The sequence below is a fragment of the Monodon monoceros genome, unplaced genomic scaffold (assembly GCF_005190385.1).
Source record: "Monodon monoceros isolate NGI ecotype Baffin Bay Population unplaced genomic scaffold, NGI_Narwhal_1 Super_Scaffold_21, whole genome shotgun sequence".
NCBI lineage: Eukaryota > Metazoa > Chordata > Mammalia > Artiodactyla > Monodontidae > Monodon > Monodon monoceros.
Genome location: NW_021703778.1, coordinates 169660175 through 169672678, shown reverse-complemented (window position 1 = coordinate 169672678; position 12504 = coordinate 169660175). Strand labels below are relative to the sequence as shown.

Here is a 12504-nt window from a genome sequence, read left to right as displayed (position 1 = left end):
GTTAAAGTCTGTTTTCAAGTGTCTTTTTCCCTTTAAGAGTTTCTTCTAAACACTCAAGCATTTTACTTTTTTTCTTGAAGTTTAACTCAAAATCTAAATCTCTGACTTCATAAAGCTCCTTCCCAAGCCAATCTTCCTTACGAACAAGAAACACAACAAAGCCTCCTCCACCCACTCGGGGGGCTCCATGGGGGAAGGAGTCGGTGCTGGGGCTGAGGCTTCCCGCCACCCTGTCCCCCCACACGTTTGGGCCCAGAGGGGCCTTCCTGACAGGACCCCCGAGGGGTAGAAGGACACTGCTCCGGGACGCTGAAAGCCAGTGGTCCAGACCCAGCTCTGTGCCGGGTTTGGTTTGGTTCCTGTGGGCAAGTCCTTCAGTTCTCTGAGTTCCCGTTTTCCTATGCAGTGGGGGGTTACTACTAGTTAGGGCTGGTCTAGCCGAGGGGTTCAGAGTGCCCTGCCTGGGCTCGCATCCTGACCGCCACTTCCTGTGTGACTCGGGCAGTGAGTGTTGGACAGGTGTTTATTGAGCATCTACTACACGTCAGACTGATGCTGGGGGTCAGCAGCCAAGACAGTTATCCAGCCGCTCCGTCAGGTTCTCTCTAACGGAAGTTAACAGGTAGTAAACCAGGTGAGAATGAGTGTTGTGAGGACAAAGGAAAAACAGAAAGGACAGGGTGGTTAGCTCAGTGGACGGGAGCACCTACGCTGCAGCTTCATGAGGACTGACCACTGAACTGCTGCATGTGGAGCGCTTCCAGCAGAGCCTGGCCCTGGTGAGTGCCCAGTGTCACTCTTGAAAATCTCTTCCAACTTAGAACCCTGTCGCTCATTTGCCTTCCTGTGTGAGGAAATGCAGGCCATGTTCTCCAAGCTATGTGAGTGTGAGGGGCAGGTGTTCTCGGGGGACAAACTGGTACCCAGCCCTCATTTACAGGATGCAGCTGGGTCTGTTCCTGGTCCCCAAGGCGAAGCCTCGGGGTGCGTCACGCTGCATCGGCACAGGGGCGAGCCCGGGGGACAGACATCCCTGGGGGGGTGGCGGGGGGTGGCCATGCTCTCGGTGCGGCCTCCAAGAACAGTCAAGGCGGTCTTCTTCAGAAGCACTGCTTCTGATACTAGGGATGCTGTAGACTTTCCCTCCTTGTGGGGCTTGGAGGCCATCTTATGCAGCACGACCCCAGACACAAGAGGATGGGCCTACCGGCTGATCTGCCCAGGGGACTAGCATTGACGGTCGCCTCAACCCCAGGATGCACGGAGTTCTTGCCCATCCCCCCCTGGTGGCGGACAGCCCTGGTCCTCGCCAGGCGTAGGCAGCACGAGGCCTGCTGCTTTCCCCCAGGAGACCCCTGGCACGGAGGTCGCCCCTGTTCCGGCAGGATGAACGAGCGGGCATCTCTCCAGGTGGCTATCCCGCTCTGCTCTGTGGTGTGTTCAGTGTACGTCGGGGGGTGTCGGGGGGGTGACCTGTGCTGGGAGCGCTTTGCTTGCTGCCATTGCTCCTGGCGCGCCCTCTCAGCACCCTGGCCGGTGCCCCCAGGGCTGAAGTGGAAGCCACCATCCCTCCCCCGCCCTTGCTCCCTGTCTGAGTGGGACTCTGCTCAACTCAAACAGACCCTGCTGCGATGGCCTTGGCCTTTACCGGCCTCCCTGCCTTGTGGCTGCCCTAGACCCAGGCAGCCGGCATCCCTAGACCCAGGCAGCCGGCATCCCTGCACTTCTGACACTCGCCCCGTGCCTGCCCAGAGGCATTCGGTGGCCCTCTGTCAGGGCCAGAAGCCTTACTTAAACTCTTCAAACGCTGTGAGATGTGGTGAGAAAAGCACAGGCCTTGGGGCCAGACGAGCCTAGGTTTGGATCCCAGGTCCTAGATTCACTAGGTCTATGACCATAACCTCTCTGAGCCTCTGTGAAAGTGGAGGCAAAGCTGCCGCCTCACAGGGGAGCGGGGCAGTGGCAGTGTATCTCCCGCACTCAGCACAGCTCCTGCCCCCGATAGTAAACGGCAGCTTTCCCGCCTTTTCCCTTTTTATCTTTATGGTGCCTGACACATAATAGGGCCTGGAGGAAAAGCTACTGAATATGTTAGTCAAAAGATGCAGTGTAAGAAGCCCCTCCGGGTTTTGCCCCATTCCGCCTAGTTCCTTCTAATAGCAGAATGGCTGCCACAGATCCAGGCCTTGTATTCACACCCCTCACCACCCAGGAGAGTTCGCCCTGTCCAGACAGCCTGGCTGCCCCACGGTGGAGGGGACAGTGGTGGCCGGATGCAGGGAGGACCAGCTGCACTGAGACAGACCCTCCTTCCTGGGCCCGTCAGTTGCTATCCGGACACTACATCCAGCAACAAGTTGCAAATACCCTTGAACAATGAGGAGGTTAATCCACGTATAACTCACAGTCAGCCCTCCACAGCCTAGGTTCCCCACATCCGTGGATTCAACAAGCCAAGACCATGTAGCACTGCAGTGTTAACTATTGAAAAGTACCACGTGTAAGTGGACCCGCGTTGTTCCAGGGTCAACGGTAATCTCCCACGAGAAAGCACACAGTCCGTCTCAACAGAAAAGCTGCACTGGGGCCCCCAAACTTAAAGCCCCATATGCTCAGCCAGTGACCCTGGCAGAATTTAAATATCTCATGTTAGCCACTGAGTTAACCACTGAATCCGGTGTGTTCTTGCCTTAGTTGCTTATCAGCTTCATGTTGATTTCCTTCCACAGGTAGAGGTGTGTTCGCCTCGCCTGCCGCAGGCATCTTTGCGTACGGGGGAGTCACAGCGCCTTCCTCCCCAGTGTGTTCCGGCCTGTGTCTGGCCTGCCATGTTGTACCATCTGCTGCTTTGCCCCCAGTGGACGCCACCCTCTGGGTCCGGGGTTTGATTCTGACTGTCTTTGCAGGATGAGCCCAGGCTTCTACAAGAACGTGGTGAAGATACAGAAGCACGTCACCTTCAACCAAGTGAAAGGCATTTTTGGCTTCACTGACAGTGACTGCATCGGTAAGGAGCCGCTGCTGCCCGCGGCCCCCGCCCAGCTGCCCTCAGACAGGAGCCGAGCTCAGCAGGAGGCAGGTTGACACGCTTGGTGCCTGCCCGGGGCTGAGCTCTCTCTGAGATCGTAGCATTTGCAGTTTGTCTCTTTAAATAGGTGGGTTTTCCCTGGAACATCAAGAGCTGGTGTGATGCCTTTGGCCCCTTTTCTGGGCCATGTGGAGCTATCCCTCGGGACACCCTCTGTCCCTCTCCTTAGTTATCCGTTCGTTCTAAGGTTTAGAAGGAAGAGAAGGGTACGGATGACTTCTGCCCTCCGCCTGCTCCTGGGACGCCAGTCCGCATGGGAGGCCTTGGTGGGGGCCCAGGGGCTGCAGGAGGGCCTGCTCTATGGCCGGAACCTGCCGTCTTTGTCTCCCTGGACCTCAGCTTCCCCACCTGCAAAAGGAGGGTCCTGACTGGAGGCCCTGGGAAGCCCACCCTGCCTGCGCTCCCTCGCACTCCTTCCAGGCTTGTCCCCAGCAGATAGGCCCCCTTTGCCCACGTTTACGCCCCTTTCCCTGTATCTCCCTCCATGCCCCTTTCAGATGCATTAGCTTTCTCTCCTTTGAGACCCTTACCTCCTTGAGCAGAGAATCAATCCTGAGACTAGTGGCTGGGTCTCCGGACCCCCTCCCCTTTATTTTGGGTGCACGGCCCCAGGCCTAGTAGCTGCCAACCTGGGCAGCTCCCAGGATGTGCCTGCAGGCGCTCTGTGCCGGGTGTGCCTGCTGGGACGGAGCACATTCCAGGGCCCACCGTGAGGGGCCTGTAAGGAAGAGTGCAGAGAGAAATGCGCAGAGGCCTTATTGGGAGGCTTTTCACATAAGCAGAACCCTTCGATGTTTCGGTCAGATCATTCCCGACAACTTGGGCATAAACCCGGTGCTTTTGAAAGGGTTTTTTAACCCTGGGAATCCCGGCAAGGAGTGGAGAGGTGTCTCCCTGAAGGCTGCCCAGGTGAGTAGGGAGACAGCAGGCGTGACGAGGAGCTGCACGCACTTTACTGCAGGGAGGCCTGGGCTCGAGCCCCGGCTCAGCCACTCACTGACTCACACTAGTCCCGGGAAACCACAGAGGCAGTCCGAGCCTGGCGTCCACGTGCATCAAATGGGGACGACAGTGACACCTTCTCCATAGAGTCGTGGGGCGTAGACGAGCCCAGGGAAGGCCCTGAGCCAGAGCCGGGGCTGCTCAGTGCTGTAAAGGGGTGCTGGTGCCAATGGCAGCTGCCACGTGGACACCCAGAGGCAGAAAGGAACCCAGAAATGAGGTGTGTCTTTCTGCAGAGGGGAGAAAACAGCTGGCGGGAAAGCATCACAGAGACAGCATTTCAGGGCTGGAGCCACGTGGGCTATCTGGGAAACGCCTGAGCAGCGCAGAGGGGTAGACTGGCCCAGCTCCACTTATCAAGGGTCACACCAAGATCCATGCCCTTTGACCCCAGAGTTCCGCTTCTGCAGGTCTAAGCAAATAGCAGTAGCAGTGTTAACAACAGCAGCATCCAAAATATTGAGAATGTTTTATGCACCAGGATGTCATAATGTATCATAATTAAAGCTGAGGAACAACCCAGACGCCCAGTGGGTAGAGAACCGCTGACTCTCCAGGGTACGTGTATGGGATAGAGTGTGGGTACAAAGTGGAACCTGTAAAGAACAGACCGGAGGAGAATCCCAACTGAAATGCAGAGTGTGAAAGGGAGAGAAAATGGGTGCAAAGAGACACAAACTGGGACTATAGGGGTTTTTTTCTTCCTTCTACTCTTCTGTAGTTTTCAGGTTTTCTTTAATGACTGTTACTTTTCCAGTGGGTAGAAAGCCGATTTTTGTTCACCCCTTTTACAGTTCCAGCAGGAAGCGGTCTCGTGTATAAAGATGTTTTGTCCTTTCCAGGGAAGATCAGTTTTCCTGCCACCCAGGCCGCTCCCTCCTTCAGCAACTCATTCCCCCAGATCTTCCGAGACCGGACAGATGTCCAGTGCCTCATCCCATGTGCCATCGACCAGGTCAGGAGGCAGTGCCCGGGTTGTGTCATCCTGGGTGTTGCAGGAGGTTCTTTGCCCTCTTTGGTGGGAAAGGAGGGTCTAAAAGGTGTTGCGGGGCGGAGCTGATTCTTTGAACTCACCGGAAGCTTGGGGGTTGCTGTGAGGCCCGCTCAGGGGTTACCCACGGGCTAGCAGCTGGCCCACTTCTCCCACTGTCCCCTCCCTCCCCACAGGACCCATACTTCAGGATGACCAGAGACGTGGCCCCCAGGATCGGCTACCCTAAGCCAGCCCTGCTGCACTCGACCTTCTTCCCCGCCCTGCAGGGGGCCCAGACCAAGATGAGCGCCAGCGACCCCAACTCCTCCATCTTCCTCACAGACACGGCCAAGCAGATCAAGACCAAGGTGAGCGGCACCTGGGGCACGGGCGGCCTCTGCGCAGGGCCACACCACGGGGAGACACACACGCGTGGTGCTGCTCTGTCCTTTGGCCTGCGCTGCCACAGGGGCCCTGAATTCCAGGGTCCAGGCAGCCTGTCCCCGTTCCCAGATAACAGGGGGATTTTCTTATTTGTGTCTTTTCATGTGGGCAAGGCTTTGGAATTTTTTTCTTTTTTTTTCTTCTCTGATTTCCTCACCAACACTGTTCGGGAAGCAAAATCACGGCAATTTTCTTTAGTTACAGTTAAACAATAGAAAAAATGTAGTGTATTTCTGGGCATCAGCCGTATTCCAGGAGCTGGACCAGGTGCTTTCTTTATGTTTCTAGGTTTTAATTCTCACTGGGAGATAGTGGTGTGTTCCCTTTAAAGACAGGAAGGATGAGGCCCGGAGAAGATGACCAGTTTGACCAGGTTTCCACCGGAAACCAGGAGATGCCCTCCCGGCCCACGGCCCACGAGCTGCTGTTACCAAGCTGGTAGGGGCTGGTTTTCTCCAGAGCGTTTTCACTGAGACTCAGGACTGATAAGCCTCCTTCCACAGTCGGGTCCCGCCTGGGAGTGCTATGCCCGGCCCTGCATGCGGCAGGAGCTCAGTAAATATTTTCCGGGTCACCAGAGAAACTGGAAATCAGAATTAGTTGGAACTTCCTTACTTTTCAGGGCTGCACTTCTGTTGCTCAGTTCTGAACTGCCAGTATGTGTTCACTGACCCTCTCTGTTCCACAAAGCTGTTGACATTTCATTTGGAACCAAGTGCACGTTTGCGGGCTGGACGATCACAACAGGAGTGACAGAAACTGGATTTGAGGCATGTAGCGCACCCATCTGAGTGACCACCGGGCCCTACCCCTTCTGGAAAGTCCCAGATTCTGGTTGACAATGGGGAACCCTTAGTATCAGAACTGTCTTCCAGGAAGTGGTAGTCGCCAACTTTCCCAGCCTCGGCAGGGCTTTCCTTTCTCTTTCACTTCTGGCCGGAAATTCCAGAGCACGGAGTGCGTTAGAGGAGAAGGGAAGCTCCTCTTCCCTCTAGCAGAGAAGTCATTTTGTTTTGTATTTTGGAAGTTGTTTTAAAGAAGTCATTTTGGCTCTGGGACATTTTTCATTCACTCAGGACCAGCAAAGCCCCGAGGGCTGGGTGAGCAGTGAGTGGAGGGTCGGGAGCCACCCAGGCTGCCAGGGTCACGAGCACCCTGTGGGGCAGGACAGGGTCAGGCCAGGCCCTTGTTCCCAATCCCCAAGCCCACCTTCAACTCCAGAAGCAGAATCTCCACGCCAGCCAGGAGAGGGGGCATCTGCTCCAGGCCCCTCCCACGAATAACAACAGTGGAGTGCTGGGGACACGGCAGCTTGGCTGCGTGATCACCTGCCATGTGCTCACCTGTGCGAGCTCACTGAGTCCTGACAGCCACCCCGGGGGCTGTGTCCATTTCAGAAGCAAGGACGTAGGGCTCAGAGGGGTCCGGCAGCTTCCCTACTTTCACACAGCTGGGAAGCAGTGGGGCAGGGCCATAACCCGGGTCCCACACGGCTTGGGCCCTCGGGTGGCCTGGAGGCAGGAGCCCTGGGTTGTCTGGGCCCCGCCACTTACCTGCCATTGGTGGGTGACCATGGCTGTCCAGGTGTCACTGTCAAGTGGGAGCAGCTGTACAAAACTGCAGACTCGGGGCAAGGCTTCCATGAGATCACATATAAAGTGGTTGCAAACTGTAGAATGCCACCCAAATTTAAGATTTCAGTTCAAATGTGGATCGTTGGACCGCTCCTTTGTCATGCGGGCCAAAACGTGCCTCCCGCCTCCCTGGGACGTCACGCCCGGGGACAGGTCGGAGCTTCCGCTGTCCCTCAGAGCCGCTGGCACTCCCACCAGAAAGTCCAGCTTTCTCTGGCCTCACTCGCCAGCCTCTGCTCCCTGACGTTAGTCTGGGATTCTGGATGATCCGGTTAGGAATCTGCTCTGGAGTCCTGCTGGGAGGCTTACCAAACGTCCACTGAGACTGCTGACGCACCCTTTTCCGGAAGAAAATGAGGGTGACGTTTGTACGTGATAGGTTTCTCAAACAGTCGTTGAAAGAACACTGAAGGAACTTTGTCTCCCCTTTTTGGCTTTTCTTCACTTACCTCTTGACCCTGATTTCTCTAAGATTATCTTCAATCCTACAAACCATTTTGTTAGTTTCTGAGTCTTTCCTTCTTCAGCTTCTCGAAGTGCCTGTCTTTAGGTGGGCACCGCCTGGGGGCCCTGTCCACCTCGGCGCTCCTCACGGGGTCTGCCCTCCCGGGAGCCCGGTCCTGTGCCTCACGTCCTCCCGTCCACAGTGGGGGGCTGGTGGGGGGGGTGCTCTGCTCTCCTGTCCTCCACCAAGAGCACACCCTCCCAGGCAGCAGCCGCCCTTCCCTGGTCGTCCCTTTTGCTCTGAAGATGGCTCATATCTGTCCTCTTACTGAATCCGAGGACACTTTAGGACATTTTCCGCAAATTTCAGCACAGGTGGTGCTTTGGCTTTCCCGATTCTATTCTGTGTCTCTGGGGAGTGGGGGGTTCAGAGCTCATCCCCCCTCCGGTCCCCCCTTCTCTGCAGTGAGCCCCGCGGTGGCCCGTCCCGGGCTCGGTGGGAAGGAGCAGTCAGAGGACTCCCCCCACTGCTCGGGCCGGCTTGCACGCACAGGGCGGCGGCCCGACGAGCATGTGTGTCCTCTCGCTGGCGCAGGTCAACAAGCACGCGTTCTCCGGAGGCAGAGACACCACGGAGGAGCACCGGCAGTTTGGGGGCAACTGCGACGTGGACGTGTCCTTCATGTACCTGACCTTCTTCCTGGAGGATGACGACAGGCTGGAGCAGATCAGGAAGGTGAGGCGGTGGCCCAGTGCCCACATGGGACCTGGAAGGCCTGGCAGCCACGCTGGGGGCAGCCGGTGTCCCTGGTGCCTGGGGCAGGCGCTCAGCTGAGACCAGATTAGAGTTGAGTAGGTCGGTCGTGTTCTGACCACGTGCCCAGAAACCCCATGAACAGATAGTTCCCAAAAGAGAAAATACAAACCGCTAGTGAGTAGCCACACAGAGAGGTTTAATCCCACTAGTCATCGAGAAATAGAAGTGAAATCAAGATGCCTTCAATGTTGAAACAATTCCACTACCGATTTAGCGGGTTTGTGCCATATTTGTCCTGATTGTAATCCAGACGCTTTGGGGCTCACCCGGGTGAGTCGAGCGTTCCCTGCGTGCCTCTCAGCGAGCCAAAGAGCCCGAAGAATGTTCATAGCTCCTGCTTCAGGTTTTCCAATTCTTGGCATCTTTTCCAAGAAACTAATCCTGAATAAGAAAGAGCTCTCTATGCAAAGACGGTAAAAATGATAGTAGCAAAAAGTTCAGAAGAGACTCTGTACAACAGAGGAAACCTTAACTGAGAATTGTCAGGAGGGATTATTACACAGGTGTGAGGTTTATGATCACACGGGAGAATACGCCAGTGATAGTGATAAAAGGACACCAAATTGGACGTGCAGTGAGATCCACTATGTTTAAATACAACGCACCAGAAAAAATCTAAAAGGCGACATGCCGGGATAGTAGCAGTGGCCCTTAGCCTCTGCGCACTGGCTTCGCAGAGGTTTTTTTTCTTTACTTTGCTGCTGCTTTGTGGTTTCGGTACCTTATTAAGTTTGTTCAGTAAGTACATGTTACCATCACAATCAGAAAATGAAAAAAGATTCGGCAGAGATTTTAGAGAAGGCAGTAAGGCTGAAGGGGGCAGCCACGGGCTCAGGGCTTGGAGTCCCCCGACCCCACAGGAGGGTGGGCGAGGTGGGGGGGCGGACCCCGTTGTTCCCCTCGCTGTGCCAGCCTGAGTCGCGGCTGCTCACCAGGGCCCAGAGTCATTTTAAGAAAGGCGTGGTTTAAGGTTCTCATTTTTCTATGCTGCCCGTGTGCCAGGCTCTGCATGGGTGGCGCCCGGGCAAGGGAGGTACCCAGGGCATGCGCAGCCGTTTCTCACGTGGCCTGTCTCCTCCCGGGCAGGATTATACCAGCGGGGCCATGCTCACCGGCGAGCTCAAGAAGGAGCTCATAGAAGTTCTGCAGCCCTTGATCGCTGAGCACCAGGCCCGGCGCAAGGAGGTCACAGACGAGATAGTGAAAGAGTTCATGACTCCCCGGAAGCTGTCCTACGACTTTGAGTAACGCTCACTTTCTGTATATTTACTGAGATGTAATTTACCAAGAATCCCAGCCCAGTCGAATCACCACTTCCCTTAGGCTGTGTCACACGGTAATTACTGGCCTGGCGTCTATAAGCCCTCTGTGTGTATCAATGCTGTTTCTTCTGCTGAATGTCATTCCCTGTCTCCTGTGAGCATAACCCTGTGGGGTGATTGGGTGCCGGGTAACACTGAGTGGTCACACAGACAACTCTAGCTGGAGCCACTCCCACAAAGCAGCCCAAAGGACGTGCAGCCTTGGGCTGGATGTCCACTGGCCAGCCTGTTCTGGTCCACAGGACAGCTCCTGTTTGAAAGCATCCTACATCCAAACATACTCTTAAACGTGCTCTATCAAAGAATATGTAGTCTGTGTATGCAAACCTGGAATCAAGATGTTATTATCATAAAACGAAAAGGAAGTGCTGGCCAAGAGCTTTGCTAAACATTTAACCAAGAGACCTCTCAGCTTGGAAGCGGCCTTGAACGTTTCTGAATATTGGCCAGAGTGGGCCAGTTTTTACTAAATTGAGTCTTTTGTGGGTGAAACTTCCCAGTTTGCGTGCTAGACTCCAGACCGTGCATGTACTGTACTCCAGAAATCATGCTGTTTTCCCTGAACGTACTAATATTTTGTTTGCACCAAGTAATCCTAGACACTCCATCCTGAGAACTGATGGCTGCTTTACTCTGATGGTGCCAGACGCTGAGGGGAGTCTGTTGCCTTTGCAGGTGCTTTTGTTTTGACACTTGACTGGCATGGAAGTCTGTCTGCACAGAGCAGTGCCCTGCCTGTGCCCCAGACGGGTGGGCACAGCTAGGCAGCGTGCAGCAGTCCTCGAGGCCCGCGGCTGTGTGTCCATGGGAGGCCCGTTTAACCAAGCGCCCTGTGTAGTTTCGGAAAAGCAATGGCCTGTCTTGGGGAAGCCCTGGGTCCAAGAGCCTGCCCTGGCTGGAGGTGCTGGGTCCACTCCTGGGTGCCCCGCTCTGGTCTCACTCGTGACAGATAAACTTCCTTTGGTCCCGCCTGTGTCACTGTGCTCCGTCTGGGGTTTGAGGGGTGAGCAGAGGCCTCGCTCCAGCCCAGGGCCGTGCCGCGCCTGATCCTCTGTGGATGACCTTGCTCCTGCACGGGTCATACCGGGATGCGTGTGGGATGGAAGCGCGGTCCCGGGAGCCCCACGGTGTGGAGGTGCAGGCTTCGGGAAGCAGCTGGAAGCGGCGCCTTCCTGGCGCTCAGCGGTCTCCCCGTGCTGCTTTCCACCCTCCCTGGAGGTTCCCAGCAGCTGCTGGAGAATGCAAGCAGATGTCCTTGTTTCACGGACAGCACGGGGGCATCAGAGCGGCGCCATGTAGCGACAGGGCCCAGGCCAGGGGCCCAGCCGGAATGGAGCCCTGGGCTCACTCTGCCCGCCCCCCCTGTACTGCACGTGGGCAAACTGAGGCTCAGGAGAGGAATGTGACTTGTCTGAGGCCACACAGTGAGTTGTGACCAAACGTGCCCATCCTGTCTCGTGTGCTGTCTCCTCACACAGGCTGTTTTACATGTGAGGGCCCTGAGGTTTCCACCTGGGTGGCCGGGTGCCGTGTGCGGCACGAGCTCATCCCGTCTCCTCTCCTGGCCTCAGCTCCCACTGGACCGGATGTGGCCCGTGGAGGTGAGCCCAGAGGATGGTGAGGCTGTGTGGCCTGGGCAGCTGAGACAACCTCTCTCTGCTCCATTGTGTCCACGTCACAGGAGGGACCACGGCAACGTCCCCGGGGTGGCAGAGCCGCCCCTTCACCCAGCCAGAGCCTCCAGAAGGAGTGGGTGTCATCCTGGGGCCACAGAAGGGCGGGACTGAGGCCCCACACAGGCCAGTGACTTTGGGCGGGACCCCCCGTTCCCCGTAAAGCAAGAGCACTGACACCTCATGTTTGGGTCAGCCGGGCCCTGGGCCAGAGGTCAGGTGACTTGCCCAAGGTCACTGCTGGTAACGGCCACAGACCCTCCCACCCGCCACATTTTGCTGCAAACCAGCAGATTCTTAAAGTTCCCCGAGAGATGCCCTGGATGAGGATGGGCAGGTGTGCGGCCCGGCGGTGTTTGGGGGCTGAGGTGGGAGGTCGGTCCCCAGCCCCCGTGACTGTTAATGTCCACCCCTCAGACCTTGCTCCGCCTCTGTCCCCAGTCTGGGGGAGCCCAGTGGAGCTGCATCTGAGGGGCACTGAGGAGCCCGCTGACGGCAGTGGAGAGTTGGGCCAGGCCCTGCGCAGGCTGTGGCAGTTGCGGCCCGGAGGCCCCATGACCCCCAGTCAGCACAGGCTCTGGGAGCCCCTGGGTGACCACCCTTCATCTCCCGTTTGAAACTTCAGGTGCAGCCCGGACTTGGTTAGGGTGGCCCCATTCAGTAGGGGAGCCCAGCTCTGGCCCGCTGACACTGGGCCCAGCCCTTCTCTTCCCTGTCCCTTCACATCCGCCCTCCGAAGGGCCCTGCTTCCCAGAGGCTACAGCCGGAGCGAGGCCCGGGCCTTACTGCAGAGCCACTTCCCCAGCACAGCAGAGCTGGTGCTCCGTGACCGACAGTCCCCACCCTCCCCATGAGGAAGGAGTAACTCTCCTTCCAGGGCCAAAGCAGGAGGACACACTAGTCGTCATCTTGCCAAGAGTGGACACAGGGTTTGACGAATATTGAAACCTTTTGTTAGGAGACGCCCTTCTCCCAGCACCTGGCCAAAGCATCCCAGCATCTTTAACTGCAAGCCCGATGAACTTCCAGGAATCCACTGCGGGCCTTCGTTCACTCACTCATGCATTCATGCATTCCACACTCCCTGAGCACCTGCTGCGTGCCAGG

The 12504-nt window shown here is 56.6% G+C and overlaps 1 protein-coding gene across 4 annotated transcripts in view; it reads left to right on the top strand.

Moving 5' to 3' along the window:
• The window catches only part of WARS (tryptophanyl-tRNA synthetase), a 36023-nt gene extending 23526 nt beyond the window's left edge, over positions 1-12497 (top strand). The window contains exons 7-11 of one of the 4 annotated variants that reach the window (XR_003795760.1): positions 2907-3007; positions 4933-5045; positions 5258-5431; positions 5796-5945; positions 6130-6276. Coding sequence is in view for 3 of the 4 variants with exons in the window: in XM_029236565.1 (XP_029092398.1) it covers positions 2907-3007; positions 4933-5045; positions 5258-5431; positions 8181-8321; positions 9489-9650 (691 nt within the window). In the remaining variant the exon portion in view is untranslated. Of the gene's footprint in view, positions 1-2906; positions 3008-4932; positions 5046-5257; positions 5432-5795; positions 6277-8180; positions 8322-9488 lie in introns of those variants that run through there. The other 3 variants (XM_029236565.1, XM_029236566.1, XM_029236567.1) reach the window with 3 other exon arrangements.
• The last annotated feature ends 7 nt before the right edge of the window (positions 12498-12504 follow it).